Source organism: Jaculus jaculus, chromosome 1 (genome assembly GCF_020740685.1).
Source record: "Jaculus jaculus isolate mJacJac1 chromosome 1, mJacJac1.mat.Y.cur, whole genome shotgun sequence".
Taxonomy (NCBI): domain Eukaryota; kingdom Metazoa; phylum Chordata; class Mammalia; order Rodentia; family Dipodidae; genus Jaculus; species Jaculus jaculus.
Window position 1 is genome coordinate 88,777,253 of NC_059102.1, and position 21,360 is coordinate 88,798,612.

At 39.2% G+C, this 21,360-nt stretch overlaps 1 protein-coding gene across 2 annotated transcripts in view; it reads right to left on the reverse strand.

Annotated features, from left to right (window-relative positions):
• Mllt3 (MLLT3 super elongation complex subunit) overlaps positions 1-21,360 on the reverse strand; it is a 296,116-nt gene that overhangs the window by 99,352 nt on the left and 175,404 nt on the right. For both annotated transcript variants that reach the window (XM_004658414.3, XM_004658415.2), the window contains exon 4: positions 19,062-19,205. In XM_004658414.3, the coding sequence (XP_004658471.1) occupies positions 19,062-19,205 (144 nt within the window). The remainder of the gene's footprint in view (positions 1-19,061; positions 19,206-21,360) is intronic.

Consider the following 21,360-nt stretch of genomic DNA (forward strand, 5'->3'; position numbering starts at 1 on the left):
CCATTCATCATTTAGTAGTATATTGCTTAGTTTTCATGATTTTGTGTGATTTGTAGTTTGATTCCATTGTGGTCATATACAATGCAAGGAATTATTTCAATTTTCCTGAAGATTTGCTTTGTGTCCTAATATATGGTCTATTTTAGAGACTGTTCCATGTGCTGCTGAAAAGAATGTATATTCTGCAGCATTTGGATGAAATTTCCTATATATATCTGTTAGGTCCATACCTTCTATGACCTCATTTAGTCCAGATACCTCTCTGTTTATTTTTTGCCAGGATAACCTATCAATTGATGAGTGTGGGGTGCTGAAGTCACCCACCACCACTGTGTTTGGTGTTATCTGTGACATTAGTTCTAATAGTGTGTGTTTGATGAAGCTGGGAGCCCCCATGTTAGGTGCATATATGTTTAGGATTGTAATGTCCTCCTGTTGGAGTGTGCCCTTAATCAATATAAAATGACCTTCCTTATCTTTTCTAACTAATATTGGACTGAAGTCTACCTTGTCAGATACTAGCATAGCAACCCCTGCTTGTTTTCTAGGCCCATTTGCTTGACATACTGTTTTCTAACCTTTCACCCTAAAACTGTGTCTATCCTTTGTAGAAAGGTGAGTTTCTTGAAGACAACAAACTGAAGGATCCTGTTATTTAGGCCAGTCTACAAATCTATGTCTTCTGGTTGGGACATTGGGGCCATTGATATTAAGAGATATTAATGAAAGGTATGTATTTAATTTTGCCATTTTTTTTGTACTTCTTCCAGTTTTACCTTTGTTCTCTTGTATTAACTAGTATCTGAGTATAGTTTGTTTTTTCCAGGTTCCTTATATGTGTGCTTTTCTTTTTCTTCAGTATGGAAGATTCTTTCAATTATTTTCTGTAGAGCTGGTTTTGTCTTCAAATATTCCTTTGGTCTGCTTTTGTTTTGGAATGTCCTTTTTTCTCCATCTATTTGAATGGATAGCTTTGTAGGATAAAGTAACCTTGGTTGATAGTTGTGGTGGTTTGATTCAGGTGGACCCCATAAACTTAGGTGTTGTGAATGCTAGGTTCCCAGCTGACGGATATTTGGGAATTAAGGCCTCCTGGAGGGAGTGTATTGCTGGGGGTGGGTTTATGGGCTATACAGCCAGTTTCCCCCTGCCAGTGTTTGGCACACCCTCCTGTTTCAGTGTTCCATCTTATGTTGGCCAGGGGGTGATGTCCACCCTTCTGCTCATGCCATCGTTTTCCCCTGCCATCATGAAGCTTCCCCTCCAGCCTGTAAGCCAAAATAAATCTCTTTTTCCCAGAAGCTGCTCTTGGTTGGGTGATTTCTACCAGCAATGCGAACCGGACTGCAACAGTAAAGTGGTACCAGAAGTAGGGTTGCTGCTAGACATCTGACTGTGTGGCTTTGGTCTTTTGGAGCTGATTTTCAAGAGGAATGTGGCAGGATTTGAAACCTTGGCCTAAGAGATGCTTTGCAGTGCTGTAAGTACAGCTTGATGGTCTATCCAGGTCAGAGCTGAAAGACCTGAATGCAGTAAGAACTATGGACTGTGAGGTTTGGCTTATGAGGGCGAGAAAGAGCTTTGCTTGGACTGGGCTAGCAGTTTGTGTGAGAAGCTTGCTCTTGTGCCCATGTCCTGAGAAGCTGTGCAGGGTTGCTTTGCATAGAAATGAACTGGTGTGAGCAGAGGGATATGGCACAGAAAGGAAAATCTTTGGGTGAACTGCTGCCTGTTCAGCTGCAACTGAGAGATTACAACTTTTGAGACTGGGCTAGCTGACCTGCACTGGGGCAACAAGAAGAATGTAGACTCTTTAGAAGGGGCCTGAGTGCTCTAGGAGTGTCCTGTTCTTCAAAGTCTGCTTTATTCCCCACTGGATTAACAAATTGGCACCCTACCTGGTATCGTGGAGTATAAGAAATGCGCGAAAGAGGGTCATTGAGTTTGCAACACGGTCTTGTGATTTGGAAATGGCCATGGGCAGTGTGAAGCAGGTTTGCTGGTTGCCTGCATAGAGACCCCATGGGGCCATGAGGATGAACCATGGCTTGTAGTGGAGACCCAGTGGAGATGCCGGGACCATGAGATGGCTGCCGAGGAGCTGTCGGCCCTGATGAAGTTTTCCAGGACTGTGAGTAGCCTAGCTGGAGGGGCGGAATTGGAATGCCAGAGACTTGTTGCTGGTTAGAATTATTGGACTTGAAGATTTGTCACTGGCTAGAGTTGCTGGACTTGAAGCTACAGAGTTTGATGTTTGCTCTGGTTGTTTTAAATCTTGTATTGGTGGATGTTTCTTTGCTATGCCCAATGCCATCTACTGCAGTGTGAATATTTATTCTGTGCCATTATGGGTTTTTTTGAGGTTATTTTTTGGTATTATGGCTCAGTTAAAAGATCTTGGACTATGGGGATGTATGAACATCATTGGGATTGATAAAAAAAATGGGGACTTTTAAAGTCAGACTGAAAGCATTGTATTTTACATCATGTATGGATATCAGTTTATGGGGGCTAGGGGTGGAATGTGGTGGTTTGATTCAGGTGTCCCCCATAAACTTAGGTGTTGTGAATGCTAGGTTCCCAGCTGATGGATATTTGGGAATTAAGGCCTCCTGGAGGGAGTGTATTGTTGGGGGCGGGCTTATGGGCTATATAGCCAGTTTCCCCCTGCCAGTGTTTGGCACACCCTCCTGTTGCTGTGTTCCATCTTATGTTGGCCAGGGGGTGATGTCCACCCTTCTGCTCATGCCATCGTTTTCCCCTGCCATCATGAAGCTTCCCCTCGAGCCTGTAAGCCAAAATAAATCTCTTTTTCCCAGAAGCTGCTCTTGGTTGGGTGATTTCTACCAGCAATGCGAACCGGACTGCAACAATAGTTGTTATCTTTTAGAGCTTGGAATATATCACTCCACGCCCTTCTGGTTTTTAAAGTTTGTGTTGAATAATCTGCTGTGATCCTGATGGGCTTAACTTAATTAACTTGATTTTTCTCTCTAACTGCTTTAAATATTTTTTCTTTGGTTTGTATGTTTGGTAGTTTAATTATAATATGGTGAGGAGAGGTTCTTTCCAGGTTTTGTCTGGTTGGTGTTCTAAAAGACTCCTATATCTGCATTGGAACCTCTTTCTCAATTTTGGGGAAGTTTTCTTCTAATGATTTTGCTGAAAACATCTACTATGCCTTTGGAGTGAAATTCTTCTCCTTCTACTATACCCTGAATTTTTATAGTTGATCTTTTCATAGTGTTCCAAATATCCTGAAATTCCCATTCATACTTTCCTATTAGTTTGTCTTTCTCTTTGTTGGAGTATATTAGATCTGCCACGTGGTCTTCTAGTTTAATTTTTTTTTATTATTTATTTATTTGAGAGTGACAGACACAGAGAGAAAGACAGATAGAGGGAGAGAGAGAGAGAATGGGCGCGCCAGGGCTTCCAGCCTCTGCAAACGAACTCCAGACGCGTGCGCCCCCTTGTGCATCTGGCTAACGTGGGACCTGGGGAACCGAGCCTCGAACCAGGGTCCTTAGGCTTCACAGGCAAGCGCTTAACCGCTAAGCCATCTCTCCAGCCCGGTCTTCTAGTTTAAATACTCTGTCCTCTCCTTCATCAATTCTACTGGTGAGATGTTCTACAGAGGTTTTTTATTTTTATTTAATTGATTGTATTCTTTGTTGCTGGTAATTCTGACTAGTTTTTCTTTATTATTTCTATTTCCTTATGTATGTCTTGTATTGACCTCTTTATGTCATTAAGTTGGTTTCCTGAGTCTTCTTTGATTCCTTTTATTTCCCCTTTCGTTCCTCTGATTTCCTCTTTGACTTCTTTGAGCATGTTTATAATCATTTTTTGAATGATTCTCAGGCATTTCCTCTAACTCATTCTCACTGGAGGTCACTTCTGATGCATTAATAATATTTGGTGGATTTATGTTGTTGATTTTTGTGTTTCTTGTGTTGCAATGTACATACTTTTGTATCTTGGATTAATTTAATGCTTGGATTTTCTAGTTAGCTACATTATTATTAGATGTATCAGTCTATATTATGTTATATATCTTCAGGGTAGGGAGCTTAATGTGCTAGGTGTGGCTCTTAAGACTCTCAGAGTATCTACAAAAGTGATTCTAGATGTTGGGTTTGTGTGCTATGAGAGTATTCAAGTAGGCTGAATGGAACAAAATACAGGCAGGTTCTAAAACCTAACTAAACAATGTACACATTCAATGAAAAACACTACAGAGTATTTATGCAAGAGTAGGTATCATGACAACCAAATCTTCTAACAAAGTCTCAATCCCTTAGGTTGTGTGTTGCCACATACTCTTCAACCTGTCAACTAGGAGGTTAAGATTTCTGGTCTGTTGAGGGTTCCAAGTCAGCTTATGACCAAGTGAGACCCTTCCCAAATGAACAGCAGAAGAGGAAACAAAACCATTATAAATCAGGAAGCAACAAGTAACAAGAACAAAGTATACCTTATTTAAGAATGCTAAATCCAACCATCCATCAGATTTAACATATAATTTATCCTGATATGGAAGGTGCAATTAGCACTTCAAATTCAAGCCTATATACCAGGTTTATTTGGTAGGCACTGACCTAGTATAGTCCCAGATACCTTTTGGGATGATTTTGGTCTCAGTTATGCTGTGCTACTACTGCTTGGGTCCCTCTTTGGAACGCTGTGGGTAGGCTGGCTGGGTCGCTGGATCACTGCTCTGGTCGCCAGTGCTGGGTGCTGTTATCTCCCTTACCCAGGTCTCTGGTGCTTGCTGGCACTTGCACTGGAGGTGAGGGAGGAGGCTGTAGATGGTGGCTCTAGTTCTCCCACTGGTCCACATGATCCTCTACTTCATGATCTGCTCCTCCACTGGGCATTGTGGTCCTCCCTTCAAGTTTCTTGAGTTTGTGAGTAGTTCTAGTGTGAGTGGGAAATCCCTTCACCTTGCTTTTCCTGAAGCTCAAGTCAAACCTTGCAGCTGTGGCCCCAAGGATCTGCTGCTTCCACTGACCTTGGTACCATTATTTATATAAATCCTTGAGTTACTAAGAGTTTGTGTTGAGACTGAAATTCATAAGGTCAACTAAATCTTTATTAGACCTCCATTTCATTATAACTACAGTGGGCTAGTGTGTTTTATGGGCAGGGTATCCTTATTTTACTCAATTATGCCACTAGCAACCTTTTTATACTTAACCATTTTGCAATATACACAAAGCCCTAAAATAGCATATAATTAAATAGAAGGCAGAAATGGCATTGTTAAAGACAAGTTACATAATCTACACCTACAATAACCTATATTAAAATAAATTCTTTCTGAACAACTGACTTTAGCTTATTAAAGTATTAGCTGGCAGAAGAGCTCACTAAGCCCCAACTCTTTCTGAGGAGTTATTGGCAGTTAATGATTGCTGAGAGAAGGGAAGGCATTTTTTTCAGTGGTGTAGTCACTGGTCAATTGCCATTGCTCTGGTAATTCCCAACCAATTACTATGCAAGGCACTCCAACTAAACTCAGTGGGGTAAAAAATAAAGCAAAACTTTAAAAGGAAAGATATCAAAGAAAAGGTAGGTTAGTTAGAAAAATGAAGGAAGACAGGAGAACAGAAGGTAATGGGAGTTGAATGTGATCAAAATGTATAATGAATAAAAATTATCACTAAGTAAAATGAAACTTTTAAAACTCTATTACCCAACAGGAATAGGTTCTCACAAAAGTCTAACTTAAACATAAGGAACAAGAAGAATTTAGACAAAATCATTGTGGCCAACCAGTGGTTTCAAATGCCAGTACTAAAAAAAAAAAAAAAAAAAAAAAAGGTAATTGTCTTATGTTAGAACCACTATGATAGAATTTCAAATTTGTAAAAAATAGTTCTTTTATTCAAAACATTATTATCATGATAAATCTTAAGCTGGTAGCCTTAATTTTAAGAAGCAGGGAGCTAAAGGGGAGAACAAAACCAAAAGTCACAGAACACATTTCCAGTTAGTTCTTACCAACCAACCAAAAGTTTTTACCTCAATGCTCTCAAGTATTTAAAAATATAGTTTTACACAAAATATAAAGTGCCAAATAGTTAAAAACTTATGTAGTTTATGCTTAATACTTAAACTAATGAGATCATACCCATACCAAAAGAAAAAAAATACAATGCAGAATACTGCCTATAGTTATAGGGGAGACTACAAGGATTTATTTTCTTCTTCTTTGTTTTTCAAGAAAATCCGTATGTTCTAAAATGAAGACTTATATATTTACTGGAAATTTGGAAAAATATTCAACTTAAAAAATTTAAACACTTTTTATTTATTTATATGATTGAAGGGCAGAAAGAGAGAGAGAGGGAGAATATGGGTGTGTCAGGGCCTCCAGCTACTGCAAGTGAACTCCAGATGCATGTGTCACCTTGTGCATCTGGCTTATGTAAGTTCTGAGAAATTGAACTAAGGTCCTTTGTGGCTTTGCAGGCAAGTGCCATAACCACTAAGCTATCTCTCCAGCCCTCTTTTAAAATTTTTATTTTACCTTACATTTGATTTATTTGTTATCTAAGATGGTCTCACTATGTAGCCTAGGCTGGCCTCAAGCTTGTGATTCTCCAGCCTGCCTCACCTTCCTGAGAGTTGGGATTATAGGTATATTCCAGAATATATTCCTTATGGAAGTCATAGCATGTGCTTTTCAGAATATAATTATCATATACCACAAATTGGAAAGATTTTACTTTCCCCTTCCCAGCTATCCAAAACAATGGTTAAACCCAAATGAATCTAGAAAAATGGATGGGGGAGTCATTTCAATAAATAAAAGTTATTTTCTGTGTACCTAATCTTATTTAATAATCTCAAGTGGGAAACAGGGGATATTATGCTTATTTTAGATTGACAACAACCTAAAGCCCAAGGCAAATTAACAAAAGATTCAAGAATTGAATTTGTGTCTGCAGATATAAAATCAAGCATTGGTTCTGTTACACAAGGCTGTGTCCCTGGTGGTAATAAAGATTATTATATTAAACTACCTATCATCTCTCTCCTCACTCCCTGGAAATAAACCACAAATGTCTATCTCAAGAGTTTCAGACATTTATTTTCTTAAACTGCTACCTTTAGATCCGGATCACTATCAGATTTTCTTAGAATTTATGAAACAAGACATAGGCAGAAAACAAAGCCTCACTTCCCCTTCTCCCTAACCCCTACTCTCAAATTATTCTTACTGAATATCACAGACAGCAAACCTAAAACATGTCTGATGGGAACTGAGACATGCAGCTCTGTTTATGAACATGTACCTCCCTTCCTTCCCTAAAGACAAGAGATGTTCCATGAGATAAACTCAACATGAGGACTGAGACAAGTACATAAAGTACTACCTGAGCCAGCAGACACAAAGGAACTGAATCAACTATCTGAAGTCTTAATATCCTTTTGTTGTTGTGTTTTTTTTTTTGTTTTTTTTTTTTTTTGAGGTAGGGTCTTGCTCTAGCCCAGGTTAACCTGGAATTCAGCATGTCATCTCAGGGTGGCCTTGAACTCAAGGCAATCCTCCTACCTCTGCCTCCCAAGTGCTGGGATTAAAGGTGTGTGCCACCAGGCCCAGCTTAATATTCTTATATTTAGCAAGTTCCTTATTTTACTTTAAAACTCAATCAAATTTCCCATTGCTTATTCATCCCTTTCTGTCCATTTCTCGTGTTCTTGCCTTCTTCTGTACTGAGGGTGGTGGAAGGAGGGCAGGGTTGAGTAACAGCATTGTTTCAGGTGTCACAGTCTTAAAAAATTGTTTAACATTTACTTATTCATTTTTGGCTTTCCAAGGTAGGGTTTTGCACTAGCACAGGCTGACCTGGAATTCACTCAATACTCTCAGGATGGCCTCAAATTCACAGCAATCCTCCTACCTTTGCCTCCCAAGTGCTGGGATTAAAGACGTGTACTACCATGCCTGACCATGTATCATAGTCTTTCATGTCCAAATTGAGGTTATAAGTTTCCTATACAAAGTCAGATAAACTGCTGTCCCTGAGAAGACTGTTGAAAGAAATGTGGCACACCTTCCAAATCTGAATGAGTCTCTCCCAAGAGCACTCTGCTTTGCACATTCCAGGGAACACTCACTGTCTGCTTTCTGCTCCTTTGTGTACTTGTTCAGCTGACACAGTTGCTCTCTAATCTTTTAAGAGTAAAAAGGATGCTTCTTTTTTCCTCTCCTTACTTACTGAGTAAACAGGTACTTAGGAAGGATGGAAGAAAGGCAGGGAAGCTGTTTTAGATATCAAATATTTTTGGGTGCCTATTTCCAAACATCTATAATTGTCTACATCAATTTGTATGACTTTCAGGAGACTTGAAATCGTAAAACCACTAAATACATAAGTAACTTTCTACTCCTATAAACATGCTTGCTTTGAAAGAACTTAAAAGCTCTGTGTTATGTTTGGAATTATAGCTCCCACCTCGATACTCCATTAATCATTTAGATATACACATCACATTTATGATTTAACTTTTCAAAATGGGGAAATAGAAAGCCAAAGATATAGACAGGAGGACAAAAAAATAACTTCTGAAACATCACCCAATGAGTAAGGCAGCCTGTTTTAATCTTACATCTATTTAAATAAATCACCTTTTATCAGTTCCAATGAAAAACAGCAGCATTCTTTCTTCTTTGGAGGCAGACAATTACACGATGATATATATCAGAAAATAATAACCACAAAAAGACACCATACTGTTCCAAAACAAATATCCAAAAATCCAATGAATCTGTCCAATGACAGCTGCTAAAATAACCTTCTCTGTATTATTTGCTTTGAGTCCTTTTAAAAATAAGCAGCAAGCTATTCATCTCTGGGCACTGTAGAAGATGAGTTTGCCACAAAAGCCACTTATAATTTTAGAAGCCAAAGTCTTGACAAATCAGTTCCTAAGAACATAATTTGTTACACATTGTAGAAAGCTGAAAACACAGACCTTGGTTAAAAAGGCTTCCGTATCTTTTTGTAACTTTTCCAAGAGTATGTGGGAAGAGCACCCATAAATTTAAGTTGAAACCGAAACACTTAGAGTATTTCCAATTTAAAATACATTAAAATGTGGTCTTTGAAAGGAAATGAAAATGGCTTTTTAAGCTATGGAATGTTGTTCATCATCATTCGCAAGAGAAATGAGAATTAAAAATGAGATGCTATTTCCACTCACTAGACTGAGGGGAAAAGTTTATCACGCCACCATGTGCAGAAATGGGTATTCCCAGATTGCTGGTGTAAGCACAGACTAGTATAAACTCTTTGACAATATAATGGTAAATGTCAAAATTTACATTCCACTGTCCCTTGAAACTACAATGCTATTCCAAGGAATTATCACCTATATTCATAAGGTACAAGAGCATTTGCTACAGTATTATTGGTGGCAGAAAGGAAAACTCACTGTCTATCATTTTATATAGTATGGAAATATGTGTATTTAAAAAGATCTAACTCAGGGGAAGTGTACTCTGTATAGCTGAGAAAGAAGTTTTCCTAACCTTCCTACAAAGAAAGTACTAAATCACTCCACACAGGTTCATTCCAGAGCCTTGCAGTAAGAGGCCATATTCAGATAGCTTCACACAGATATATTAGTGAAAGCTCTTTATATATGTCCCTTGGGCTCTGTGACAACTCAAACCCTTTGTTGGAGGGCGTGTGTCCTTTTCACTGCATAATAAGCAGTATTTGAGGAAAAAAATTCCATTTTGTTTTGTAGAAGTAGACCATATAGAAATGTAACTGCCACTGAGAAACAGAACTACATTATGCTGTAGACTTAATGCAGACTGAAAGCATGTTACCCATGTCTTCTCCAGCAAATCTTGCCAAATGGGCGTCTGAAATGTCCTATTGAAACAGGTGGTGTCTGAACAGAATTGGATTTCTGCCTATAGAAACCCTGGCTTTAACAACTGCTGTGGTTAGCTTTAATTTTTCAGTCCTCAAAATTAACTGCTTGCCACTGATTCAGAAATAGACAGAACATGTTTAGACTTTGCTTTGTTGGGAGGGAGGGAAGAAGAGACCCTACCATCATCTCTAAAGAAAAACAAATGCCAAGCATGGTGGCACATGCCTTTAATTTAGGAGGCAGAAGTTGGAGCATCCCTGTGAGTTTGAGCTCAGTCTGGGACTACAAAGTGAGTTCCAGGTCCACCTGAGCTAGAGTAAGACCCTACTTAGAAAAAAACTAAAATCAAAACAATAAAAAAAGAAGAAGAAGAACAGAACCAAAGCAGACCACTTGATTTCCAGGCCTAAAAATGGAATAGCAGTAAAATAAATTCAGTTCTAACGTGTTTGCTCCTTTTGTGGTTTCCTCATAGCAGCACAAGGATATGATTACCTTGTTGAATATAATTATGTGGCACCCTGTAAGAATAGAGCTTAATTCACCGGCTAAAATCTTACATTTACAAATGATTTTAAGAATTATTTTATTTTATTTATTTATTTAATTTTGGTTTTTTAAGGTAGGGTCTCACTCTAGCTCAGGCTGACCTGGAATTCACTATGTAGTCTCAGGGTGGTCTCAAACTCATGGCGCTCCTCCTACCTCTGCTTCCCAAGTGCTGCAATTAAAGGTGTGTGCCACCACACCAGCTTCATTAATTTTTTTAATAAAAATTTAAATCATAACAATTGATATACTCCCCCCCCCCAAATAACCCCAGTTACATTTTAGGCAGGCAAAATTCAAATGTGCAGAGTATAATAAATTCCTTGTGGAAAGACAACATAAACCAACCTCTCATCACACACAGGTCTATCACTGTGTTAATCACACTGCTGCCAAACATATTAGCTAGTGATCACTATCACTTTACACTAAATAACAAAACAAATCCCTTTCACTGAATAGTTAAGTACTTGGTGTAGAGGTAATTAGGCATCCATTTATCTTCTAAACCAGTAATCAAGGGGAAAAGAACTACAGCATTGGGCTCTACTCTGTGCTACATTACATACCAGGGTTCCACATTCCCTATGAGGATACCGCCATGCCCATTCCACAGATAATAAAATGAGACTTCAAGTCAACCAGCTAGAAGATGACAGAGAGTAGGTTTTTACTTAAGCCTCTAAGAAGTCAAATCTTTACCAATGGTTTCACACTCCACCTATCAGAATGTAGACTTAATTTAGTAGAACAATCTGTTTTAGTTATATGATACACAACAGTTAATACATTGCTTTGCCAATACCAAAAAAAAAAAAAGATCAACTTCTGTCAATCCAATTTCTTGTATGAGTGGATAGCAAATGTCTCCACATTCTTTTTGCAGTATGAGCGAAATCCAGCAATTAAAAGAAATAGAAAAAAAAATAGGTATCATGGTCCCAAACCATTTAACACTAACAGCCTCAGGAGGGGGAGGAGTTCTTTGAAACCCAATTTATTAATAAAAATAAATCCCAAAGTGATTACCACTTCATTATTTATTATGAAATAAATAAAACTATCTCAGTGGAATGGAAATATCTTTACCATGTATAAAGGTGAATTTCAATGACAAAGAGATTGCATTCTCTTGCCTTTGATGCTTCATTGCTCATTGTCCCTTCCTTTTGCCAACAAAAATGTAAGACCTCTTTTCTCTTTATAATAAAATAATACATAGAAATAATAACTTATAAATGAGTAGAGGGCAGGGAATAAAAAGGGGGATCATGAGGGAGGAGGGAAGGCTTTAAGGGAGGAGTAGTAGATATGAAAATATTAAGTGGAGTCAGAAGAGGGAGAACAGAGGAGAAGAGGGGATGGAGGGAAGGTTAATAAAAAGTAGACCTTACAAAAAGCCATATGGAAACCTACTTCTCTGTTAGATAACTAAAAAATAATTTAAAAATTTAAAAGGGGGTTGAAGGGTTGGAGAGATGGTTTAGAAGTTTAGGCACTTGCCTACAAAGCCAAAGGACCCAAGTTCAATTCCTCAGGATCCACATAAGCCAGATGCACAAGGTGGCACATCCATCTGCAGTTCCTTCACAGTGGCCAAAGGCCCTAGCCTCGTTTTCTTTCTCTCTCTCAAATAAATAAAATAAATAAAAAGGAATGGGGTTAGGGATGTATCTCAGTGGTAGAGTGAGTTGCCTAGCATGTACAAGGTCCTGGTAAGGCAGTTAGGAGTGATAGGACCCCAAAATGAATAATTTTCTACTCATATGTGAGAATTGTCTTTGGGCCCGTAGGGGGAAATCTATGTCATTACACTAAACTACAGGTCAGATATGGTTGAAGGTTCTGGCCTTTCCTTATCTCTGACCCTTAAGGAGTTCTTCCCTTCTGAGAAGGCCCTCGCTAGAGATTAAGATTTCTACAAATATTGCCCTTTTCCAGAAATCCTGACCCCAGACACCTGACATCAGGACTAGACTGGATAGACCAGCTGCCCAACCATAAGGCTCAGATCAAAGTTCCCAAACTGAGTCTCAAAGTAGGCAGTTTTCTCAAACTTCAGCTTGCCTCCCTGGGCAAGAGTTCTGCCTTGCTTCCTTCTCTTCAGCTCTGGGCTTAAGTCTCCCTTCTCTTCTCCCTCCTGAAGCTTTAAGCTATAATGAAATCTTTCTGAACCTTATCCTTGATATGTACATTTCATTCTTTGAATTCACAAGACAAGAATCTGGAGACACCCCAAAATTAGCAGTTCATTGGCATATGGTATTGGAGAGAAGCCCCAAAATTCCTGTGTCACTGGGTAAAATTTTCCAGGACCAAAGTGAGAAAGAGAGAGAGGAAGGAAGAAGGAAGGAAAGAAGGAAGGAGAGTGGGAAAGAGACGGGAATGTACCCTTGTACACTGCAGGGATAGATAATACTGCTCCCAGGAAAATCCGACTGCTAGGAATGGGATACCTCTCAGTGAGTTGTTGGTGCCTGAGGTTGCAAAAACAACACAGGCTATTGCCAATGCTCTTTATTCCCCACCAGAACTAGATGATAAGACCTTAACTGCTAAAGACACTACACGGTTTGGTTGGAGGATACTAAGAAATTAAACTGAAACAGTGTGAAGCCTCCTCCTTGCTGGCTAGGTGCATTAGTGCTGGGAAAAAGTCATCAACAGCTTTAACCAGCAATGAACCTTACAAATTACACAGCCAACCAGACTGGCAATACATGTCCACTGGTAACAATGGCCTGACTGCTGTGGAGGTAACAGTGGATTTAGGGCCTGCTCAACAGGAGGGATTCATGCCTGATACTGAAAACCTAAACAATAGCCTATAGCTGGGAGGGTCAAAGGTATTATAGAGGGAAAGCTACTACTGATGTTTGGCTAAATGGATATATTATGTCCATCGAATTGATTATGCACCCAAAATAGTGCTACTTCACCTTTGGACAGAGAAGCTTCTTTTTGCACATGTCAATGACTACCTAAGACATTCAGTGTAAGTGACTTTTGAATGCTTGGCACTAAAATGAGACCTCTTTTATCATGCTCCCCAAGGCTCTGGTAATATTAAAAAGCAAAAAAGATAGCAAGGGGGCTGGAGAGATGGCTTAGCGGTTAAGCGCTTGCCTGTGAAGCCTAAGGACCCCGGTTCGAGGCTCGGTTCCCCAGGTCCCACGTTAGCCAGATGCACAAGGGGGCGCACGCGTCTGGAGTTCGTTTGCAGAGGCTGGAAGCCCTGGCACGCCCATTCTCTCTCTCTCCCTCTATCTGTCCTTCTCTCTGTGTCTGTCGCTCTCAAATAAAAAATTTTAAAAAATTTTAAAAAAAGATAGCAAGGAAAAAACGCAGGGGCCTGAAGATGAGGAGAAGTGCTCTGAAACACTGTCTTTCAGACATGAAGAGGCCATTGAATTTACGATCTCATAACAACTATTGTTACCTGTACAAAATTTGTATAATATTGTCCCTATCAACATGTCATAGGTGATAGGGGAGGGGAAAAAATCATCAAAATAGAAGAGGGACTAGCTGGAAAGAAGATCCCATGGAATAGGTGTGTGGGAAGTAGGCCAAAAGAAGATAAGGGGAGAGAAATATGGTAAAAATATATTATGCATATGAATAAAAATTGTCAATAAAAGGTTTGTAGTTATAAATGCATATAAATGACCTTAAAAGAAGCTCCCAAGTTGTTTCTTTTCCTTTCTTAACCCTACCCTCTGTCACTTTAACTTAAGGCCTAGCATGGGCTAGGTCCAAACCAAATTCACAATTTTCCCAGCAAGCGCCAATGAGGTGTCTAATTTAGAGAAAATTACCTTCTGGGCCCTGGTAAAGAAATCATTCTGCATTTCAATAGTCTCGCGAAATAATGCCTAAATACAAATGTACCTGACCTACAAAAGTTCTTTGTTTCTTTTAAAGCAGAGATATACTTGTTAGGGAGCTATTCAATAGAATACCACAAGGCACATTTCTTTCAAGGCAGAAGCATACAAAGATATCTTAGAGTCTATTTAGAAAATAGTTATAGCATTAGAAGTCCAGTGAGAATAAAAATTGTCATGTAGCTATAGATTTACAGATTATGAAGGAGAAAAAAAAATCTGCAAGTTCTCAAGATCCTTCTGGCAAAAAGTTCTTTGGAATCATTTTCTTCGAAGAGCTGTAAAGCATTTTTTTTCTAAGATGCTTCCAACTCTAAAAACAACCTTTCTGATCTCTGAAGAAGCCAAGTTCAAGTTTTAATAGCACTGTGTACTTCTGGTTTTAAAAAAGTGAAAGAGAAAGAAACACAGCCAAATGTTGATTATTCTTTATTTTCTTAAACTATGGGTTGTTACCCTGTAAGGGGTCACATAAATGAATGTGGCAATCATCACATTTTATACCACACATCTATATGAAATAACATTCTTAGCATTAACAATTATAAAATCAAAACTTGAAAGAAGGATTAGAAAAATAGGTCACTTGACAAGCCACTTGCCTTGCAAGCATGAAGACCTGAGTCCCTTCAACCCATGTAAAAATGCCTGGCATGGTGGTGCATGCTGTAAACATAGTGCTAGGGAGAAAAGAGGCAGGAGGATTCCTAGGGCTCACTGACCAACCAGGTCAGCCTAACTGGTGAACTCCAGGCTTATGATAGATTTAGTCTCAAAAACCATGCCCTGTATTCCTGAGGAATGTATCCAAGGTTGTAATCAGGCCCATTCTCACCAGCACATATATTCATATGCCTCAGTACACACGTGCACCCCACATACACACAAGAATATGCACACATACTCACTCACATATTAAAAGGTCTGTCAATGAACTTTGAAAAACAGTAAAGATGTTTCACATCCTGCAGTATCAACTATTCAGCCAAAATGTAATTCTTCATGTAAAAATAAATAAGTACATCCATCTCATTAGTATACAGAATTGGTTTGTTCTAAATAAATGGTATGATTACACACATATCAAAGCATTGTTTTAAAATAAATTTCCTTATGATTTATCAGAAATGTTTGCTTGGTACACATACTTTATATGACTGTATACAGACATTACATAAAATTTGCTCACATCAAGTTGTAGAAACAGCTTTCTTTGTACAAAAGGGTGCTATGTAAGCTGCTGTGGGAGAAAAGCCATCAACGATCCAACCCAGCTATGGACTCTGTGAATTCTATAACCCACCTGCCCGGCAAGATATGGTGCTGCCACAATGGTGGTATGAATGTTGTGAGAGTAACCCACCACTTTTGGATTGGACTTCAGGCTCACAACACAGAAAGGGCTTCATACCTGGTTCTGTGAACCTGGCCGAAAGCCTATGGCTAGGGACATAAGGCCAAGGGGTGAACCTACTACTGTGGTCATGATAAACAAGCAGCATTTCAAACTGCCTTCCAATATCAATATTTTTTCTTATGGATTAGTCCTGCTTGAAGCCTTTCCTTGATCACAGGAATTACTTATTGCAATGGGCAGTTGTTAATGCATAAAGTCATAGCTGTCAAAATTTCCAAGAATAAGTAACTACTGTGGGCTCAGTCGTAAACCAGAGATCCAAACCACCTCCTAGGCTCAGAGAATCACACAGAAGAAGGGGCGGAACATACGAATAGAATAGGGAGCAGGGCTGCGAAACACTGGTTTTTTAATTCAACATGGCTGTTATGCTCATGGGTTCACAACAGCTGAAGTCAGTCACTATTTCACCACTGACGAGAGAAGGGTCCCTAAGACCTCACACCTCGCAGAGTAGCTAATGAGAGCCCATGGTTGCTATAAGAGGACAGTCAGTTCCATCAGTATAGCTACTGGTCAGTTGCTCATTCTGCAGTAAAGGATGTCGCATCACTGCTCATTCAAGCAACACTAATTTAATTCAATGGGTGAACCAAAAGGCGGAAAATAAAATGAGGGCAATTTGGAGAACAGGATCAAAATATGTTATATGCATGTATTAAATGTCAAAATGGAAAAATAAAACATTTCTCAGGCAACACTGGAAAGATCGCTCAATCTGACAGTAAGCATGGAGACTTCCCACCCAACACCTACATTTAAAAAAATTGGGAGTGGCACTGTTTGTCTGTTATCCTAGCCCTGGGGACAGGAGACAGGAGGATCCCTGGGGCATGCTGGCCAGCCAACCTAGCCTTTTTGGTACATTCCAGGCCTATGAAAGACCCGATCTCAAAAAAAAAAAAAAAAAAAAAAAAGTAGATGCCATTCCTAAGAAGCATTAGTCAAAGCTGTCCTTTGGCCTCCACAGACACATGCATATGCACCCTCACACATATGTGCATCTACATGCCCATTAACATGTACACGCGAACACATTTTTAAAAATCCTCAGGTGAAAAGAGGAGTCCACAGAAGAAGCAGTGAATTATCCCACTCATCGCTCCAGCAATACATCATGATTACAACTAGTCCACATGAACAAGGATACTTTTTTCCCCCTTTAAAGGCAGAGTGCAAACACATCTGCCACACATTAATATTTAGGAATAAGGAATGCAGCACCTCCTCTCTCTTCCAGGCACTCATCCTGCCCTCCCCAAAAGTTTATCTGAAGAGACTTAGTCACGAACAGTTTTCCAATATAAGCAAAATGGCTCAAAAGTTAATAATAATGCTTGAATATTAACATTTAATATTTAAATGTCAGGTAAAAATAGCTTAAGACAAAAATCTAGGTAAGTCAGGCTGGAGAAATGGCTTAGTAGCTAAAGTACTTGCCAGCAAAACCACAGGACCCAGGTTCAGTTCCCCAGTACCAACATAAAGCTAGATGAACAAACTGGCACATGCATCTGGAACTCGTCGGCAGGGACTAGAGGCCCTTGCACATCCATTCTATCTCTTTCTCTCAAATAAATTAATACTTTAAAAAATCTAGGTGAGTCAAAAATGTTTATCTGTCTAGTGATTATTTATTACATTTCTATAAAAGGTCATTTTAATCTTTGCATAGGAAACAGATAGAAGCTATGAAATTACTATTATTTCAAATGAATTTTTGATTTTTTATTTTATTACAAGATTCTCTAGAATCTGTCTCAAAAAGAACTTATAAACTATGTCAAATAATGTACATGGGCAATATTTTACCCTTCAAATATTATTTTAACATTTTCATGTATTTAAGAGAGAGAAAAAGGCAAAGAGAAAGAGAGAATTGATGTATTAGGTCCTCTAGCTACTGAAAATAAACTCCAGACACATGTGCCACCTTGTACATCTGGCTTATGTGGGTCCTGGGAAATTGAACCTGGGTCCTTTGGCTTTGTAGGCAAGTGCCTTAATCACTAAGCCATCTCTTCAGCCCGAAATATTGTTTTAGAGTCATTAAGAGAAACAATTGAAGTCTAGTAAGAAAGTATCTGTGGGCTTCAACGAGCAGTTAAAGAGGTATTGGGGATGGTTCAGCAGTTAAAGGTGCATGATTGCAAAGCCTGATGGGACAGGTTCAATTCCCCAGTACCCTCATCCGTGTATATGCAAGCAACCTTAATTAACTTGGTGGGATGCACACACACACACACACACACACACACACACACACACACATACACACACCCCAAAGTAGAAGAAGGACCAGCTTGAAGAAGAGGTTTACTGAGGGAGAGAAAAGAAAAAAAAGAAAAGAAAAAGCATGGGAGGCTATTATGATCAAATATTTTATACATATGTATAAACCTGTCAGTAAAAAATTAAAATGTGTGTTTAAATGACCCAAACACAAAAAGTTTCTATAAAGTGTTATAACAACCTTTATACTATGTTCTTGTATTTCTCTTTCTTTTTGGGGGGGGGTGGGAAGGGGAGGAGGTTCAGGGTCTCGTTCTAGCCCAGGCTGACCTGGAATCCACTAGTCTCAGGCTGGCTTCCAATGCATAGTGATCCTCCTACCTCTGCATTCCCAGTGCTGGGATTAAAAGCAAAGGCCACCACACCCTTCAGTGTTCTTTTCTTAATGGAGTATAGTTTGTTACATGTTTGTTTCCAGCTTAGCTGAGCAGAATTTCTTCTAAATGAAACACTCCCTTATAGAGGGAGGAGAGAGACTTACAAGAGTCAGGAAGCTCATAAAAATTACACAAGACCCCTTCCAAGGTTATATTAGCAGTAACAACTGTTAGGTACAGGGAGACTGTAGTGTCTATGGATTAAGCAGGGAGCACCAGGGATGCAGTTTTCATCATGCTGGGGAAGAGGCTTTTCAGCAATGCCTTTGTGTCAACCCAATTATAACTCACTGGTTCACAAGCAAAACCTGGTCAGGATCATGTCTTTGGTCCATTTTCAGTGCCCTCTCAGGAGTGAACAGACATCTGCTCACATATCACCATGAAAAGTCATGCAACAGGCTTTGTCAAAATATATTTGAACTCCTTAGGTGTTAAGGCTGTTCCAGACAATTCTGTGATTTCAAGATACCTGCCTGAAATAATATGTCTTCCTGAACATCTAAAACCAGAAATCCACAGCTAAACCAGTCAAGTAAAATACCTCTACTGGCTCTCCAAAAACATTAGTAATGTTCTTTGACACACTGGCAACTAAACTTTTATAGGAAGAGTTCTCACAAAGAGAGTACCACTTACCCCTCCTGCCTTCAGCAACTTTTTCCTAAAATCCTCGGTGGGGTTGTTGAAAGTCAGCTTTTCACAGCGGAGGTGATTCACTGGTGGATGGCCTTCAAGATGCAGGAATAAGTCATAATCAAAGCGGACTTTCTTAGGTTCTTCCTGGAGGTTAAGAAATTAAGAAAGAAAAGAAGCAAAAATAGAAATTTTAAAACAAAACTTAATCATAAGGAACAGAAAAGACCAAGACACTTAACAGCTGTTGTGTCAAAGTAGTGATAGGAAAAGTATTACAGGTTTATGTATAAAACAAACTGGAAATGTATGGTAAATTAGTTTGTTATATTAGTAGAAAACCAAATAAATAAATAAATAAATGGATCATCATCCTTTTAATTTCTCAAGGGACATCACAAATAGCCACTCAATGGAAATGTTAAAGTATTCCTTCTTCTTCTCACCTTACCCTCTGCACAAAACACCAAAGCACCTACGTTCTCTCCCAGGTTCGCCTTGAATGAACCAGGCACCTCCTACTGCCATGCTCTTGCTGTCCACACTTCCATGAATCCCCCCTCTGCTGCATATTCCTCCTACTTTAGGAAATATATCTTCAATTCCTTCATCAATCAGTCTTCAAAATTACCTTCATAAAACAAAAATAAACCTATCCCTTTTATGGATGGCATTTCAACAGCTTCCAATAGCCATTAGGATAAAAACCTAGTAGGATTTACATGGTTCATAAGGCCTTTCATAAATCTGGCTCTTGGATTCTTGTCCCAACATATCACTTTGGCCTACCAGATGGCCCAGCAGTAGGTCCCCATTGGTTGCTTCCAGGAATCTCCCCTGTTCTAAGTCAACTTTGGATTTCAACCTGGCTTGAGGTTACTTTACCATCTTCATTACCTGTTCCGAAGCCTTCACTTCCTACTTGCCCCAAGCAATCCCCACATTCCACTCTGGTGTCACATGGGGGATTCACCAGTGAGAACACCACTCTCAGCTCCCCATTGTCTCACCTTTGCTGTGTAGGCATCTCTCTCTTATTCCTACTGCTACTTAGAATAACTATCTTCTTAAGAGCTCCATTTACTTTGATAGATCATAAGAGTATTGAAAGGAGGAATAATGTTTGAATTGTCATTGTACCCTGACAATTAAGTTTATACAGTATCTGCATTTATCCTATGTTCAAAATGCAATGTCTGTGAGATAAACAAAGACATATTTTCCTAAGCAAAGGAGATGGCTCAGTAGTTAATGGAACTTACTTACAAAGCCTCCTAAGCCCAGGTTCAGTTCTCCAGTACCCACATAAAGCCTGATGCACAAAATGTGCATGCATCTAGAATTCATTTGTAGCAGGAAGAAGCAATAATGAACTCTTTCCCCCTCTATCCTCTCTCTCTCTTAAAAACCAAAAATTTTTAAAAATATTTTCCTTAATAAAGAACTAAAAGGAGGACAAAATAGCATCTAATTAAACAGAGCACAAAAATTAGAATTTCAGGCTGGAAGAATGGCTTAGTGGTTAAGACATTTTGCCTGCCAGGCCAAAGGACCTTGCGGTTTGATTCCCTAGGGCCCACATTAGACAGATGCACTAGGGGGCGCATATGTCTAGAGTTCATTTGTCATGGCTGGAAACCCTGATGCACTCATTCTCTCTCTCTCCTCTTTCTCTCTCAAATAAATAAATACATAAATTAGAATCATAATACCAAACAGTTGAATTGTCATGCCATTATTTTAGGTGGATAGCCCTCTCTATACACTAATATTTAAGCATTCAAAGTTCAATGAAGACTATGGGTAATAACAATGACTGATATAGATTTTAACCTTTGAGACAGTAGTGAGTTCTGTTTTGTGATAATATTAGTAATTCATGATGAAATAAAGTGCATGAAAGCTGGTTTGTTTGACTTTGGGGGGAAACAGTCTGGTACATGAGCATACCTGGTGCACTAGCATGCAGATGTGAGTGTGATCTTCAGCACCCATGAACAAAGCTAGCCATAACCACGTGTGCCTCTAATGCCAGTGCTGTGAGGGACGAGGCAGGAAGACTGCTTGGGCTCACTAGCCATGCAATCTGACCTAAAAGCAGCAAGCTTGAGTTTCAGAACAGACTCTCAGAGAAATAAGGTGGACGGGCAACAGAGAAAGACACCCAACATCCTCCTCTGGCTTGTACACATGTGTACACAAGGCACATGCATACACCTGTACACACGTGTACACAAACACATGCATACATCATGTGTGTGTGTGTGCACACATACACACACACACACACACACACTTTTTA